Genomic DNA, 16213 nt, shown 5'->3' on the forward strand with positions numbered 1-16213 from the left:
TTGATGCAGCTGGCAGACTCCTCAGTTCTTTAGGAAACTGTGTGAGCACAGCTTTCCTGAACATGCAGAGGTCTCGATGAAGACTCTTCTATTTTAGTGTTTTATAAGCTGGAATAATGTTATACATTTAAGAGGACATGTGAATAATGTGATAGTGAAAACTGATCTCTAACGTGATCCAAGGTAAGATACTTAATAAATCAATGGCTCAACTAAGCAACTCATTCTAGAAGCCATACCCATGGCTTTGCACAAAGTATTTTTGTTGAACTTTTGGTGAAAATCAAATCGGCACAATTATACCAACAGACCGTAATGTTTGTTTATTTGTTATTGTTTTGTTAATTTACAGTAATGATTGCATCAACATTTTTCTTGCCCAGATGAAAACAGTAATTTTATGTTGGATGTATGGCTTTCATCTTGGGAAATCCGGATCCATACTCTGAATAAACATACACAACAGCAGGTTTCGGCTTAAAGACTTGTTGCCCTACAAAGGCTTTGGATAACTAGTCCTCCATGTATGAAGAGCAAGGCCTCATTGTTTCTCTGTGTCTCCATCAGGTGGACCTGTGTTCTCCAGCCAACAATGAAACCTACCAAGAACGTCTGCTCCGCCTAGAAGGAGACAAGGAGTCTCTGGTGCTTCAGGTCAGGACTGTGTCTGTGCACAAATAGAGATTGTTTTTATTTTCACGTTTTTTTGAAGTAAATGAGTCAGGAGGGATTGATCTTACAGAGGAGAACCTCTTAGTTCCTCGTCTGTTATCCTAAAACAGGACTAGATATGTGTCCAGACACCGTCAAACTGTCTGAGTATGTGTTCACTGATGGCTTTTACACTAACTATCATCATCAGTGCTCCGTGGCAAAGCAGAAGATTAGATACCTGTCTGCTCTGTGTGATTGCAGCGGGCTCTCACTGCTCTCAGACCAGTTGGAACCTTCAAGTTTCTGAATTGTGTGCATAGGTTATTTGTTATGTATATGATGGAGAAAAACCTTTCCAGAATGTCACTCAGTTTATAATACTGCAAAATATATAAATACTGCCATACTTCCATGGGTGATATTACAGACGTATAGAAATAACAGTTGTCCTCAGGCTCTGCTCACCTGACTGTATGTTTGTTTTCTAAGCTGGCTCAGGTTATGTGACTGGATCTGTTTTAATGCACCACCTTCCTGGTTGGCTCTGGTTCATAAAGTTGTCACATGTCTCACTCACACACCTGCTTGTTACACATTGTGCATCTTGGCCCAGCTGTGATTGGTTGACACTGGAGGTGACGAGAGTTCTCCTGACTTTCTCTTCAGCAGTAGGACGTTATACAGTCAGGTAATAATCAAATACATATTTTAGCTGCTACACTGAGCTAAGATGTGACTCATTCATAAACTAATTCATTCATTTACTCACTTGTTTGTGGATCACCTAGTGATTGTTAGGAATCACTGTCTACATTTACACATCTCTGTGACAACACACGGATGTGATGTTGTTTACATCTGGATTTTGATGCATGTTGAGACTTTGCTGGAGGTTCTGGTGTTGCCTGTGTGCTGTGAGTCAGCTGCAAGGGGAACAGCCAGAGAGACTGCCGGGACAGGAGGTGAGTGTTGTCTGGGAGATTAGTAAATGTAATAAAACACATTCCTGAGTGACCCACTGCCCTGTAAATGTGAGTTGTTTTGGAGTAGAGGTTGGCCATAATAAATGTGTTAGTGTCTTGAGTGAAGGAAGAGAAAGAGGCCAGGCGATATTGGTATGAAGATCAGTTTAGATTTGTGTTTGTGTTTCATGAAACTTAGGTAGGTGGCATTTTCATTGCCACGACATAAATGTGTGTCTCGTTGGCTTCTGTGTGAATATGTGTATATGCGCCAATGTTTCCATCTGCAACAGCATCTTTTTTCTGCACCTGGTCAATTCAGCTTTTCTCAGAGAGAATGAATGTGTCACCCATCACTGTAGGTGAGCGTTCTGACCGACCAGGTGGAGGCCCAGGGAGAGAAGATCAGGGACCTCGAGAGCTGTTTGGAGAAGCACAGGAAAAAACTGGCCTCCACAGAGAAGCTGTTGCAACAGGTGAGGCAGGCACACGTATCAGGTCTGTGACACAGAAGCTGTGGAGTATGTTAATTCACAGACTCCAGGTGGCTTATTGGTGTTACTGTTACTCTATTATGTATTGGAAGATGTTCAGTCCTGAACGAGCAGTACTCACCAACCAATCTTGAGCTGATAGAAACCTTTCCCCACAAAGACTTTGAAAAGCTGAGTGTTGCAGGTGGAAAGTGAGAACTCAAACATTGACTGTTGAGTTACAGTACTATGTATACTCGTACTTATATACTTGTACATATATACTCTTACTTATACAGTATACTTGTACATGTATACTTATATACTTATACTTTTACTTATATACTCGTACATATATACTTATACTTATGTACTCGTACATTTATACTCATACTTATATTCTCGTACTTATATACTCGTACTTATATACTCGTACTTATATACTCTTACTTATATACTCGTACATATATTATCCTACTTATATACTCGTACTTATATACTTATATACTCGTACATATATACTCGTACATATATACTCGTACATATATACTCGTACATATATACTCGTACATATATACTCATACATATATACTCTTACTTATACAGTATACTTGTACATATATACTTTTACTTATATACTCGTACATATATACTTATACGTATGTACTCGTACATTTATACTCGTACTTATATTCTCGTACTTATATACTCTTACTTATATACTCGTACATATATTATCCTACTTATATACTCTTACTTATATACTCTTACTTATATACTCGTACAGATATACTCGTACATATATAATCCTACTTATATACTCGTACATATATAATCCTACTTATATACTCTTACTTATATACTTGTACAGATATACTCGTACATATATAATCCTACTTATATACTCGTACATATATACTCTTACTTATATACTTGTACACATATACTTATACTTATACTTATATACTCTTACTTATATACTTGTACACATATACTTATACTTATATACTTGTACATATATACTTATATACTCGTACATATACTCTTATATACTCGTACATATATAATCCTACTGTTAGAATTAAATTCTACTCGACACCAAGTGTAAAATCATCATTCAGGTCATTTATTCTTACGACAAGGAGCAGTTGAAATCACACATATTTCACAAGTCATATTTCCCAGTTGCTGCTCAAAGATCCATCTCTGAGCATCTGTCATTTATACAGTGTGACAGACAGTAATAGGAGGGGATGTGGTCCGAACCGGCCCAAAGCAGTTTCTTATCTTCTCCAGAAACAGGCCTCCATTGTCTTTGCAAAGGAGCTCCAGATAAGTAGATGAGTTCTCCTCTCTTAGAAGTACCTGTGATCAACATCTTATCAGTGATTGAAGAAGAATACTGATCAGTATTTGGACTTCCTGGTGCCCCCCACCCAGCAAGACCTTCAGACCATAACGGTCAAACATCCTGTGATTTGTAAGGTCACTGTCCTGTTGAAATAGTTATATATATATATATGTGTAGAATGCGTTGTTTACAAAGACGAATACAAGTTTAAAATCTCCACACAGAGACCTCCATATTATCCATGTGTGACTCATGGGTATCCGGGTGGTCACCTTGCCATGGCAGTTCCACTGGACTGCACTAAACTGCCAATATAAAGTAGCGTGAAACCCTGAATGTCTAAAGTTGTTGACTTGACATCAGTAATGAGGCAACCACAGCTCTGGGTATCTCAGAATCAGCTCTCTGTTTGACCCATCAACAAGCTCTTTGTCCTCTCCTCGTCGTCAGGACGGAGAATGAAAATGCTACAGCTCTCTGGGGCTGTGTCCTTTACTCATCTTTATTCAGCTAACTTTCATAATTCTCATGTATACTGCCTGCACTGAACAAGAACAGTTCTAAAATCGCTGCAGGGATCAAAAGACACTCTTCCTTTTTGCTGTTTGACTGGCTGATGTACGCACGCACGCACGTATGTGAAGAACTTTGAATTTTCTTGTTGTTGAAATGTGCTATACAAAAAAACTTGCTATACACCTTCATGGTCCCCTCAGGATGAAGATTGAGACCATAAACTCAGAGTATTTTTCTCATTGACTTCTATGCAACCAGGAGAGTCGCCCCTGATGGACATTAGAGAGATTGAATGAACTCTTCAGACCCAGAAGTTATTTCCTGGTCTATTACAAACAAAAACACCAATACTTCTTCCTTTTAGGATTTTGGTTCTACTCGTTCTCTCTCTCTCAAAATGACACGATTGCTCAATAGAAGTGGAAGCTGTGTAAAGTTACACCCCTCTGAATAAGTAAATGTATTGACAATCCAAGGCAACTCAAAAATCTGAGTTAAGAAAGGAGGAAGTGGGATTCGATGAGGAAACGAAAGCAACAGACATATTGAGAGTTGACAAAGAGATGTGTGTTTTGTGTCAGTCACAGGAAACACACACATCTTCATGTTCAGCAGCCTCTTTTAGACACATTTAGTTGTTCTTTCTCCCATACCAAAGAAGCACAGAGCTGTATTAATAGATCCCTAGCTCGCCTGTGTGAGTGTGTATATTTAGCTGTGCGGGGTCTGGGCCCCCGGCCTAGCCAGTTCTGCTAGTGTGGGAACAACATTTTCCTGAGTGGAGTAGCTCATGGCTTCTCCTTGCATTGATCTCCGATATCAGTGTGTGTGTGTTTGACTTTTTTTTTGGCGTGGTTTGTAAAAGCTGGTTGACTATTGCTTTCAAAGCATCAAACTTATGTGTGTGTGTTTTTCCCAGGAGTTGAAGAGCAGGACCTCTTTGGAGTCTCAGAAGCTAGACCTGATGGACGAGGTGTCCTCCCTCAAGCTGAAGCTGGCCAGCATGGAGGAGACACACACCAACACACCGCCACAAGACACCAAGGACACCAAGCAGAACAAAGCCGAGGTACGGAGAGTCATCAAAGCTGCTTGTGTTTCGCAGAGCAAGCCTGCTCAACTCATTCAACACCAGCAGAGCTGCTGTCGTGAATGAAAAGTATTCATCCATATAACATATGTACATACTGTATATACAAATATACCATGTGATGTGTTCTTCTGGTTTCCTTATGTCCAACATAAGGGCCCGTGTCCACATAGCCTCTTTTTTTCTGGATTCTGCACCTGTTTGTATGGCCAGTCTGGGCCCTTCAAATTGAAAATCTCAGAACTTTTCTGAAAAGTCCTGCTGGATAACTCAAGTGCCCTTGAGCTTGAGGTCACAACCTGATGGCCGGACATTCTCCTTCAGGATCTTCTGGTAGGGCAGAATTCATTATGGCAAGTCGTCCAGGTCCTGAAGCTGCAAAGCAGCCCCAGACCATCACACTACCACCATCATGTTTGACTGTTGGTATGATGTTGTTTTTATTAAATGCTTTGGTAGTTTTAAGCCAGATGTATTGGGACGCACACCTTTTGTCTCGTCAGTCCACAGAATATTAGTCCAAAATTCTCAGGGGATTATTAAGATGTTTTTTTGGCAAATGTGAGACGAGCCTTTGTGTTCTTTATGGTCAGCAGTGGCTTTGGCATTGGAACCCTCCCATGATGTGTCTTTCTTATTGTTGAATCATGAACACTGACCTTGAGTGAGCCAAGTGAGAGGTGCAGGTCTTTAGATGTTGTTCTGGGGTCTTTCATGACCTCCTGGATGAGTTGGACTTCACTTTGTCAGACAGGTTCTATTTATGTGATTTCTTGATTCAACAGGTCAGTAATCAGGCCTCAGTGTGTCTCGTGAAATTTAACTTGTCTTTCCAAAAAATGTGTTTAATCACAGTTCATTCATGATTCTTAAGTGGGGGGGCAATTACTTTTTCACATAGGGCCAGGTAGGTTTGGATAGCTTGTTTCCCCTAATAAATAAAATCATTTAAAAACACCTTTTTGGATTTACAAATATGTTTGATAATATGAATAAGTTAAGTGTGACAAATATGCCTCAAAATACTATCAGGAAGGGAGCAAAAACCTTTTCATAGCAGTGTAAATAATAACAAGCAAAGGGGCAAAAGGGATGCCAGTCTATCATAGAACAGGGGTTCAAGTAGTGTCATCTAGATATTGTCGTTATGGAAACATTAAAAAAAGCGCACAGAGGAAACGCTGGGACAAAGGCATGGACACAGACCCTGACACACATTTCTTGCAATATTGGATTAACAACGACACAGACTGACAAATGTGGCTGACTCAAAAAGATTCATATATTTCCATATATTTCCACTTGGAGTATTGGAATACATGGAACAAATCCCCCTTGAACTCTGTTGGCTGGTAGCATATGAGCACACTAAAGAGGAGTGTGATTAGTGGCCACTGTTTATTGAAGAGGTGACAGCTATTTTGTTCAAAATCTACAATAGATTTCATGAAAACCATAATAGTTTGAAAACTGATAGAAAGCTACATTACTCCACATTTTCTTTTACCAGTAGTCAAGCATAAAAGAGTTGCCCACCGTGCCAGCAGTGCATTCCTCTAACATTATCAGACTATTATAGAAAAGGATCTAAACAATTGCAGCACAAACAAAGACATCCTATTTGTTATTCCATTCTTCTTCCTTGTCAAAACCTGGAACCTACATTACCCACAATGCAATCTGACCACTGACACATGGTTTGGAGATTTGGGTGTGCTATACTACTAGTAAGTGACATCACAGGAGGCAATTCACACACATGCAGTAGTTTTCCCTAACCACTGTAAACACACCCTGATGTGTGAAATAATTGAATTCCACTTCAACTAATGTAGACCAACCAAACAAACACCTAACTGACCAACTAACAAGTATTGCCATCTTTACCCCTGTCCCTGGAGAGGGGAAGACAGGACTAGCCAAAGATAAACTGAAAACTCACTGTTCACTGTTTAAACCATTTCGTTATTTGGGCCATAACGTCACTAGAAACAAGTGTTGGACCCATTTCCAAATCCGCAATCTGAAATGGTTGTAGTTGTATTTCAGGTTTGTTTGTTCCACTAATCCAAATAGAGAGTCCTAGTTTCTGAATGAGATTCAAGCTTCTGGGTTGAGGATGATTATTTGTGTTGCCACTGTCAATCAAATCTGATCCAGCTACACATAGTCCGGATTAACCAGATTAGCTGGTTAAAACATTAACTGACTCTTGCTTATTTTAATTGTAGATATTCAAGGTCACAGAGAAAAACTGTATTCAAGTTTCAATTCAATTCAGTTTATTTTGTATAGCCCCAAATCACAAATTTGATGAGTCCTCCATCTGATAGAATTAGGAGGTTATTTGGTCATTTTCACCAGTACTGTCTCTGTGCTGTGGTATTTTCTACAGACTGAAAGTCCTCAAATAAACTATTATGATGTAGAAAGTCACGCAACTGATTTGCGACTACTTTCTCAAGGATTTTAGAGAGGAAGGGAAGGTTAGAGGTCTGTAGTTAGCCAACACCTGTGGATCAAGAGTGGGCTTCAAAAGGAGAGGTTTAATTACAGCTACTTTGAAGGAATGTGGTACATGGCCTGTTAGTAAAGACACATTGATAATATCTAACAGAGAGGTGCCAATTAAAAGCAAAACATCTTTCAGTTTGGACTAAAGTTGTGGAGCGACCAACCAACCAACCAACCAACCAACCAACCAACCAACAATGCCTTCCTGATAGCCACTAGGATGGTTAAAAACAAGCCAGTGTGCAATTCTACAAAATGGTCACTGTCTTTCCCTGTTGTCAGTTGTGAGTAAAGTATTCTAAAAACAGAGATGGGTAACACACAGTATATGAGCTAGTAGAAGCACAGATGTAGCTTGATATCAAAGGGGAATATGTGTTGTTTGGGTATACTTTAAAGCTGAGCTGAGGGATGGCCTCCACATTGCTCTCAACATGTCAATGGCTGAGTCGGGAGCTAGAAGGAAAGGGTTTTTTCTATTTCTTGGGAGTTTTTCCTGATCCGATGTGAGGTCCTGGGACAGGGATGTCGTATGTGTACAGATTGTAAAGCCCTCTGAGGCAAATTTGTGATATTGGGCTATATAAAATAAACTGAATTGAATTGAACGTGAGGGGGAACCAGAGGGTTGGCTCTATGTTTCCACGACAACGGCGCAATCAGCTAGGCGTCTGTGGCTCAGTGGTAGAGCAGTTGTCCTTCAATCAGAGTTTTGGTGGTTCGCTGTGCCTGCAGTGTATGAATGGTTAGACAGAGTCCTGATGGACAGGTGGCATCTTGCATGGTAGCCCCTCCCATCAGTGTGTGAATGAATGAATAATGAAATGTAGCGTTAAAGCGCTTTGAGTGGTAGGAAGAATAGAAAAGATCTTCTCAAGTACAGGTCCAAAGCTGTAATCGCCATTTGAGAGCAGTGAGCTAACCAATGGGATGCGCTCACATGCATTAAACTTGCACTAATAGGCACACTGCCGACCGGTTATGTGAATAAAGAGAGATTCAATTTCAGATTCAATTTACATTTAATTGTAGTATGAAGGGCTTTACAATCTGTACACATACAACATCCTCTGTCCAGGGACCTCACATTGGATCAGGAACAACTCACCCCCTAAAAAAACTTCAACGGGGAGAAAAACGGAAGAAACCTTCAGTAGAGCAACAGAGGAGGATCTCTCTATCAGGATGGACAGAAGTACAATATATGTCATGTGTACACAATGAACAACATTACAGAGTTACAGCACATTCAATGCATATGACAGAAATGATTCAGATAATGCAGGGGTGTCAAACTCATTTTCACCATGGGCCACATCAGCGTAATGGCTGCCCTCAAAGGGCCGGTTGGAACTGTAACACTGTATAAATGTAACTACTCCCGAGCATATTGTTAAATGGTGGTCTGGGGCAGTCGTTCTCCACTGGTCTGGGGCAATGGCTCTCAACTGGTCTGGGGCAGTGGTTCTCCACTGGTCTGGGACAGTGGTTCTCCACTGGTCTGGGGCAGTGGTCCTCCACTGGTCTGGGGCAGTGGTCCTCCACTGGTCTGGGGCATTGATTCTCCACTGGTCTGGCTGCGGGACCCTCCATCACCCCTGAATGACAACTTGAGACCCAAATCGAGGAACATTTTCAACTTTTCAAATTGATTTAATGAAAAGATGATGCAGTTTGAACCTGAGATAGTAAAGAATATCACAGTATTCACAAAAAACTAGTTAGGAATATTCCCTTTACAGTCAATTATAAACCCAAACGTGCATCTTGAGGACACAAGGTAATACAAGTAAACAGTGCTTTCATGCACAATGGAAACAAGTCAGTGGCTTGAGGAGCAGCTTTTATCCACAAACTCTAAATTAATTAAACAACAAGTGTAATTACAAAAAATTCAAGTATACAACATTAACTTTTCTTCTGATTACCTTATTATTATTATTATTATTATTATTAATAATAATAATAATAATAATGCATTTAATTTATATAGCGCTTTTCGTGATACTCAAAGACACTTTACATAAGATAATTATAACATCCTAAAAGCTAAAAAAAATAAGAATAACTAAAATACAGGTAAAACAAATAGGGACTTTGTCAGTTGCTCGGACCCTAATAAATAAAAATAATAAAAACATGGAGCAAACAATCACACATTAAAAGCAGTTCTGAACTGGTGGGTTTTGATTTGCGATTTGAATATGGAAAGATCAGTGCAGTCCCGGATGAGTTTGGGGAGAGAGTTCCAGAGGGAGGAGGCAGATATAGAGAAGGCTCTGTCACCCCACGTCCGGTGCTTGGTCCTATGGGATGGACAGGAGATTGGCTTCAGAGGAGCCAGTAGGTAAATACTGAAAAACATGAAGCAGCACTCACTATAACCATAGTGTAACACTGACATAGGTCTGGAGGAATTCATAATGGGAGAACTGGGGATGTTTTTTAATACAAAGTCAATGCACAGACATGCATGTGATTAACACTTTAAATTGCGCCTCATTCGCGCAAGCTGAAGTTTTTAACTTGTGTGTGAAGCTGTGTCGTTAAAGCCAATCAGCGTTGAGATGCTCCGCCTGACATCACTGACGCCATGCCGTTGTTGAATCAGAAACTATGGAGGATAAGTTGATCGCCTGGAAGCGGCTGTCATCCAGACGCATTTCCTGGAGAAGGAACCCAGACACGAGGGTTTATTTAAATAATCTTTTTAAGAAAACATAAAAAAACGTGGCAGCCGGATGCAGCCAGCGGGCCTTGTGTTTGACACCTGTGAGATAATGAGAGTAGTAGACATGATGAAAAAGTTACAACTCTCAAAAATAACAGCAGCAGTTATTAACTCATTCATGTCCTGAACTCTGACTGTGCAGCTGGTTCAGGGATCACTGAGGCTACACAACATCAGTGGAGCCTCTGTGGTGTCTAACAGAGTTGCTTTAACAACAACAACAACACGTTGATTCTTAGTTGGTGTAGGAATGGGATAGTGTGTCTGATCTTACCCACATGTAAAGACACCCGATCCAACATATGATGTACAGAGGTGGTGTTTTGCTTTGGTCATGTTGTGATGGTCTAGATTCTTGTCAGGAGAGGGAGGGTGTGTGTGGTTTGTAACAGCTGCAGGAGGAATGGCAGGCATCCATTCTGAGCATTCCTGAGTGCCGAACACTTTCACCTCAGGAGACACACATAAACCCGCTGCTGACTGGTCAACGCTAGAAATATTCAAACTTCAGATTGATAACCATGCATTTTTGTTTTATGTAAGTCTGCTGAAAGTCTATCTTCTCTTCCTCTAGGTATAGATTCTGGCTCATGGTCCCCATTCAGGGTGGAGCTGTGACACAGAGGTTTTGGAGCCTGTCCTGGTCTTGTGTGAGACGTCAGTAGGTGTACTTTGGGAGAGAAAATCTGCTTTACTTTTTCACAAAGTCAAATGCATTGAACAAGTATTTGCCCTCACGAGGAGTCTGTGGCTGCCTGGTAGCTTTTCCTCTGAAACATGTTGTGATGGACTATTTCTTCGATGTGGGAGCCTCCTCAAGTGCAGTCATTGTGTTGACTTTATGCAAAGTCAGAAGTCCCTTGGGAAGATATACCGATGTGGACGAGGAATCATTCAGCCGTGATCTGCTCCCTCCCTACTGGATCTGCTACATGTAATTCAATTCAATTCAGTTTATTTTGTATAGGCCAGAATTACAAATTTGCCTCAGAGGGCCTGTCCCAGGACCTCACATCAGATCAGAAAAAATAAGAAAAAAAACTTTCACAGGGAAAAAAGGGAAGAAACCTTCAGGAGAGCAACAGAGGAGGATCCCTTTCCAATGATGGACAGAAGCAATATATGTCATGTGTACAAAATGAACAGCGTTACAGAGTTACAACACATTTCAATGAATATGACATTATGAATGAATGAAATTATGAATATTTTGTCGTACGCATGGACCACGATCCAGATAACCAACATTTAAACAGTAGGAGGGGCATCAGCAGGGCCATTGCAGGAGGCAGGGCCAAAAAAGGCAGGAGGCGGGACCAACAATGCGGGAGGCCAGGCCCAGTCCAGGGGCAGGAGGCAGGAGGCAGGGGTTAAGGAGACGGGGTAGGGCCCAGGAGCCAGGACTGGCTCCAGACACAGCCAGGTCCAATGGACCCTGTGAGGCGGGAAGGCACAAAGACTCCGGGGAAGAAGTAGAATTAGTTTGTTACTTCCAGACTAGATTACTGCAACTCCTTATTATCAGGCTGCTCTAATAAGTCTCTTAAATCCCTCCAGTTGATCCAGAATGCTGCAGCTTGTGTACTCACAAAAACTAAGAAAAGAGATCACATTGCTCCTTTATTAGCTGCTCTGCACTGGCTCCCTGTAAAATCAAGAATCACATTTAAAATTATTCTCACCTACAAAGCCTTGAATGGTGATGCACCACCATATCTTAAGGAGCTTGTAGTACCATATTGCCCTACTAGAGAGCTGCGCTCACTAAATGCGGGGCTACTTGTGGTTCCTAGAGTCCTAAAAAGTAGGATGGGAGCAAGAGCCTTCGGTTATCAAGCTCCTCTTTTATGGAACCAGCTTCCACTTTCAGTCCGGGAGGCAGACACCTCATTCAAGAATAGACTTAAGACTTTCCTGTTTGATAGTGCTTATAGTTAGGGCTGAATCAGGTTTGCCCTGGTCGAGCCCCTTGATATGCTGCTATAGGCTTATAGGCTGCTGGGGGATGTTTAAGGATACACTGAGCACCTATCTCCTCTTCTCTCTCTCCTTATGGATGAATTTACATCTCTCCATTGCACCTTATTAACTCTGCTTCCTCCCCGTAGTCGTTGTGACTTCACGTCTCATAGGGTCCATTGGACCTGGAGGTGTCTGATGCCTGGTGAGCCGGCCTCCCGCGTTGGCCCTGCTGATGCGCCCCGCCCCCCCTCCTCTCTACCTCCTTCTGTTTCATGGATTGGAGTTCCATTCATACATTGTCATATTCATGTAATGTGTTTATGTAACTTTGTAAATGCTGTTCATTCTGTACACATGACATCTATTGCTTCTGTCCATCCGGGGAGAGGGATCCTCCTCTGTTGCTCTCCTGAAGGTTTCTTCCCTTTTTTCCCTGTCAAAGGTTATTTTTGGGGAGTTTTTCCTGATCCGATGTGAGGTCCTGGGACAGGGATGTCGTATGTGTACAGATTGTAAAGCCCTCTGAGGCAAATTTGTAATTTGTGATATTGGGCTTTACAAAATAAACTGAATTGAAAAATTGAATTGAATTGAACAACTGATTTGCGACTACTTTCTCAAGGACCTTAGAGAAGAAGGGAAGGTTAGAGATTGGTCTGTAGTTAGCCAACACCTCTGGATTAAGAGTGGGCTTCTTTAGGAGAGGTTTAATTACAGCTACTTTGAAGGAATGTGGTACATGGCCTGTTAGCAAAGAGGCATTAACAATATCCAACAGAGGTGCCAATTAAAGGCAACACATCTTTAAGCAGCCTCTTTGGGATGGGGTCCAAGAGACAGGTAGACGATTTAGAAGTAGAAACCGTTGAAAACAATTGGTCAAGGTTGATGGGAGAAAAGCCATCCAAATATACACCAGGGTATAGAGCCGTTTCCAAGGCCACTCCACTTGAGGACAGATTGGCACTGGTTGAGGGCAGGAGATCATCAATCTTGCCTCTAATAGTTAGAATCTTTTCATTGAAGAAGTTCATCAAGTCATTACTACTGAGGTCTATAGGAATACACGGCTCCACAGAGCTCTCTGTCAGCCTGTCTAGGGGTTGCACTGGGGTTGTTCTTATTTTTCTCTATTACTGATGAGTAATAGGCTGCTCTGGCATTGCGGAGGGCCTTTTTATATGTTTTAAGACTCTCGCCAAACTAAGCGTGATTCTTCCAGATTGGTGGAACGCCATATGCTTTCAAGCTTTTGTGATGTTTGCTTTGTCTGAGGATTATACCAGGGAGCAAACCTCCTTTGCCTCACTGTCTTTTTCTTCAGGGGGCTATCGAGTCTAGTGTCATTCTCAGTGAGCCTGAAGAAATATCAACAAGATGATCAATCTGGGACAGACTAAGGTTAGCACAGGAGTCCTCTGTCACATTGAGACGTGGTATTGAATCAACAAGACAAGTACAGAGATGAGTCCTTTACTTGATGCAATTAGAAGGTCATTAGTCATTTTCTGTCTGTGTCTTTTGACTGTATCCCACGCCTACATACTTTGTTAATATGTAATAAACGTGTCTAACTGACATGTTAACCAACAATGGGAGCTTAGTGTAGAAACTGCCGGTGTATCTGCAATAAGAGAACCCAACGTGTCAGTCTGGCTGATTTGTCTGCAGAGTCCCATCACACCTGGAAGCCCTCTGGAACATATTAACAAATAGATTAACAAATAAGTTAATGTCTGATCCTCCTCTCCTTCTCCTCTCCTCAACTCTCTGTTCCTCTCCTCTTTTCTTCTCTCCTTTCCTCCTCTCCCTCACGTCCCCTCTCCTCTCCTCTTGTCTCCTTTCGTCTCGTCTCATCTCTCATCTCTTTTCTTCTCATCTCTTCCACTGCCCTGCTTTTGTCCTCCTCCCAGTGTGTGGTAAATCTCATCAGTGAGCTCCAGGAGCAGATGTGCAGGTTTCAGGAGGAGATCGGCACTCGTATCCAGGAGAAACGGGCCCTGGAGGAGAGGGAGGCCCAGCAGGGGCAGGCCAGAGGCAGCCAAACCCAGAGCTTCAGCCCTCAGGCTGGGTTATCCGGCTCAGACCTGAGGCTGTCTGGCTCTGACGCCCGGATGCACAATGGAGGACAGACTGTACACGTAGGGAGACTTGATGGATGAACTCATCTTCCCCTTCTTCCCCATCACTTCTTCTCTTCTCCTTTTTTTAACCAGTCCACACACTACCCGGTATTTGGAAACTTCCCACAGAATCAAACTAACAACCTCTCTTGTAGTGTGTCTGCAGATTGTTTTGGGGTCACGCTCTACTATGGTTCTTGCAGATTGGGAGAGGTTTTCCAAATACTTCTATACATTTGAGGAGTTATTAAGGTTTTTCAAGCTGAGTAGGTAAGAATATGGTCAAATAAGGATCCTACATTAAGTAGTGTGACCTTCTGTAGAGGTTTGCTGGTACACTAGATGCTGTATCAGGGCATAGTCATTCAGAAAATTGCACCTTTATCTGTCTGACTCCTCAAGTGTTTGAAGCATTTGGACAAACATTCGGGTTTTGGTCTATGAATCCTGTTGAATAAGTTTGTGGACCAGCATTTTGTTTTGATTTGATGCAGTTTACTTTCATGGCAGTGGTTCCTCCCTCTACTAACAAAGTTTCATCAGTCCGTTTCCCCCTATACCGACCAGGTGGATGGGTCATGTCACCTTACTGTTCCCAAAATCACATGTGATGCTGAACAAGGTTTCTCTGGACAGCTCTCTGTCTAGTTCTGGGTCCCTGAGTTCTTCCACTTCCTGGTTGTTGGTAACTGCACGCTGTGCTGCTTGTTTCAGGAGGATAATGGTTCCTTTATTAACCACTGTACTCTTCAGTTCTGGAGACCTTTATAACTGCACTGAATGTGAACCCTCCTGTTTCTATGTTGGCATGTGCACAGCTCAGTCATGTTGTTGATTCTGACATTTTGATGGGATTTACGTCATTCTCAGAATTTCAGAACAAGTAGGGGAACTCACCTTGCATGACTGTGTAGACTGCTTAGTGTGGCTTTAAAAAAGACGTGAAGTCAACAAAGCTGTGTTTTTGTTTTTTCTGTAGGATTTGCTACAAGAAGTGAAACAGCTGAAGAGCAGAGTAGAAGAGCTGGAGGGAGAGAAGGGCCACTATGAGAGGAAACTAAGAGCCACCAAGGTACTTGATAAACCAACACAGGCGGCACAATAAGCTCACATACTGTATCAAGATGTAGGTCATGTGTTGTATCAGTATCCAATGGGCCGTAACAGCTACAGAGTGAATATGTCTCTTTATCAAAGTGTACACAGTAAGTTACTGTCCTTTATAGCTGCTTAGTACTAACCCTAACATGATATAATGCTGGTGATGGTAAGAATGCGCAGAAACATGAAAGATCTGTAAAACTGGACAAACATCCACTCTAAGCAATTGTTAGGCATTTGGGGAAATATGCTTCCTCACCGTGAGGTGTGGTAGTTGATTTTCGTCTGGTCACAGATGAGGTTGGAGTCAAAGATCAATTTATCCGAATTCTTTATTGAACATGAATCATGGGAGAAAAAGCTTTGTTTGCTGGAGTCAACTCTCCCTGACTGCCAACATTACTGCAACAACACGCTCCTGTAGGTACATGCTGCACAACATCAGGAGAATACGACCACTTCTCACTCAGAAGGCGGCACAGGTTCTGGTCCAGGCTCTGATCATCTCGCATCTAGACTACTGTAACTCCCTTGTTGTGGCATGGTGTCTTCCTTCTTGGTCAATGCTGACTAATCTCTTAACCTGATGCTGTATAAACTTGTTTCTCTCTCCTATCTGACTACTGGTGAGACGCCACAGGATACTCACACACTGGACCTCAGTAATCAAACACCCACAGAACACAAGAGAGTTTGGATCAGAGTTCACTTCACATAGATTTATTTGTAACCAACA

General features: G+C 41.8%; 1 protein-coding gene across 25 annotated transcripts in view; it reads left to right on the forward strand.

Moving 5' to 3' along the window:
- The window catches only part of ppfibp2b (PPFIA binding protein 2b), a 66272-nt gene that overhangs the window by 28576 nt on the left and 21483 nt on the right, over positions 1–16213 (forward strand). For 14 of the 25 annotated variants that reach the window (XM_034534165.1, XM_034534178.1, XM_034534166.1 and 11 more), the window contains 5 exons: positions 568–654; positions 1979–2092; positions 4876–5025; positions 14167–14394; positions 15356–15448. In XM_034534165.1, the coding sequence (XP_034390056.1) occupies positions 568–654; positions 1979–2092; positions 4876–5025; positions 14167–14394; positions 15356–15448 (672 nt within the window). The other 11 variants (XM_034534184.1, XM_034534175.1, XM_034534187.1 and 8 more) reach the window with 8 other exon arrangements.

The sequence above is a fragment of the Cyclopterus lumpus genome, chromosome 6 (genome assembly GCF_009769545.1).
Source record: "Cyclopterus lumpus isolate fCycLum1 chromosome 6, fCycLum1.pri, whole genome shotgun sequence".
Lineage (NCBI taxonomy): Eukaryota > Metazoa > Chordata > Actinopteri > Perciformes > Cyclopteridae > Cyclopterus > Cyclopterus lumpus.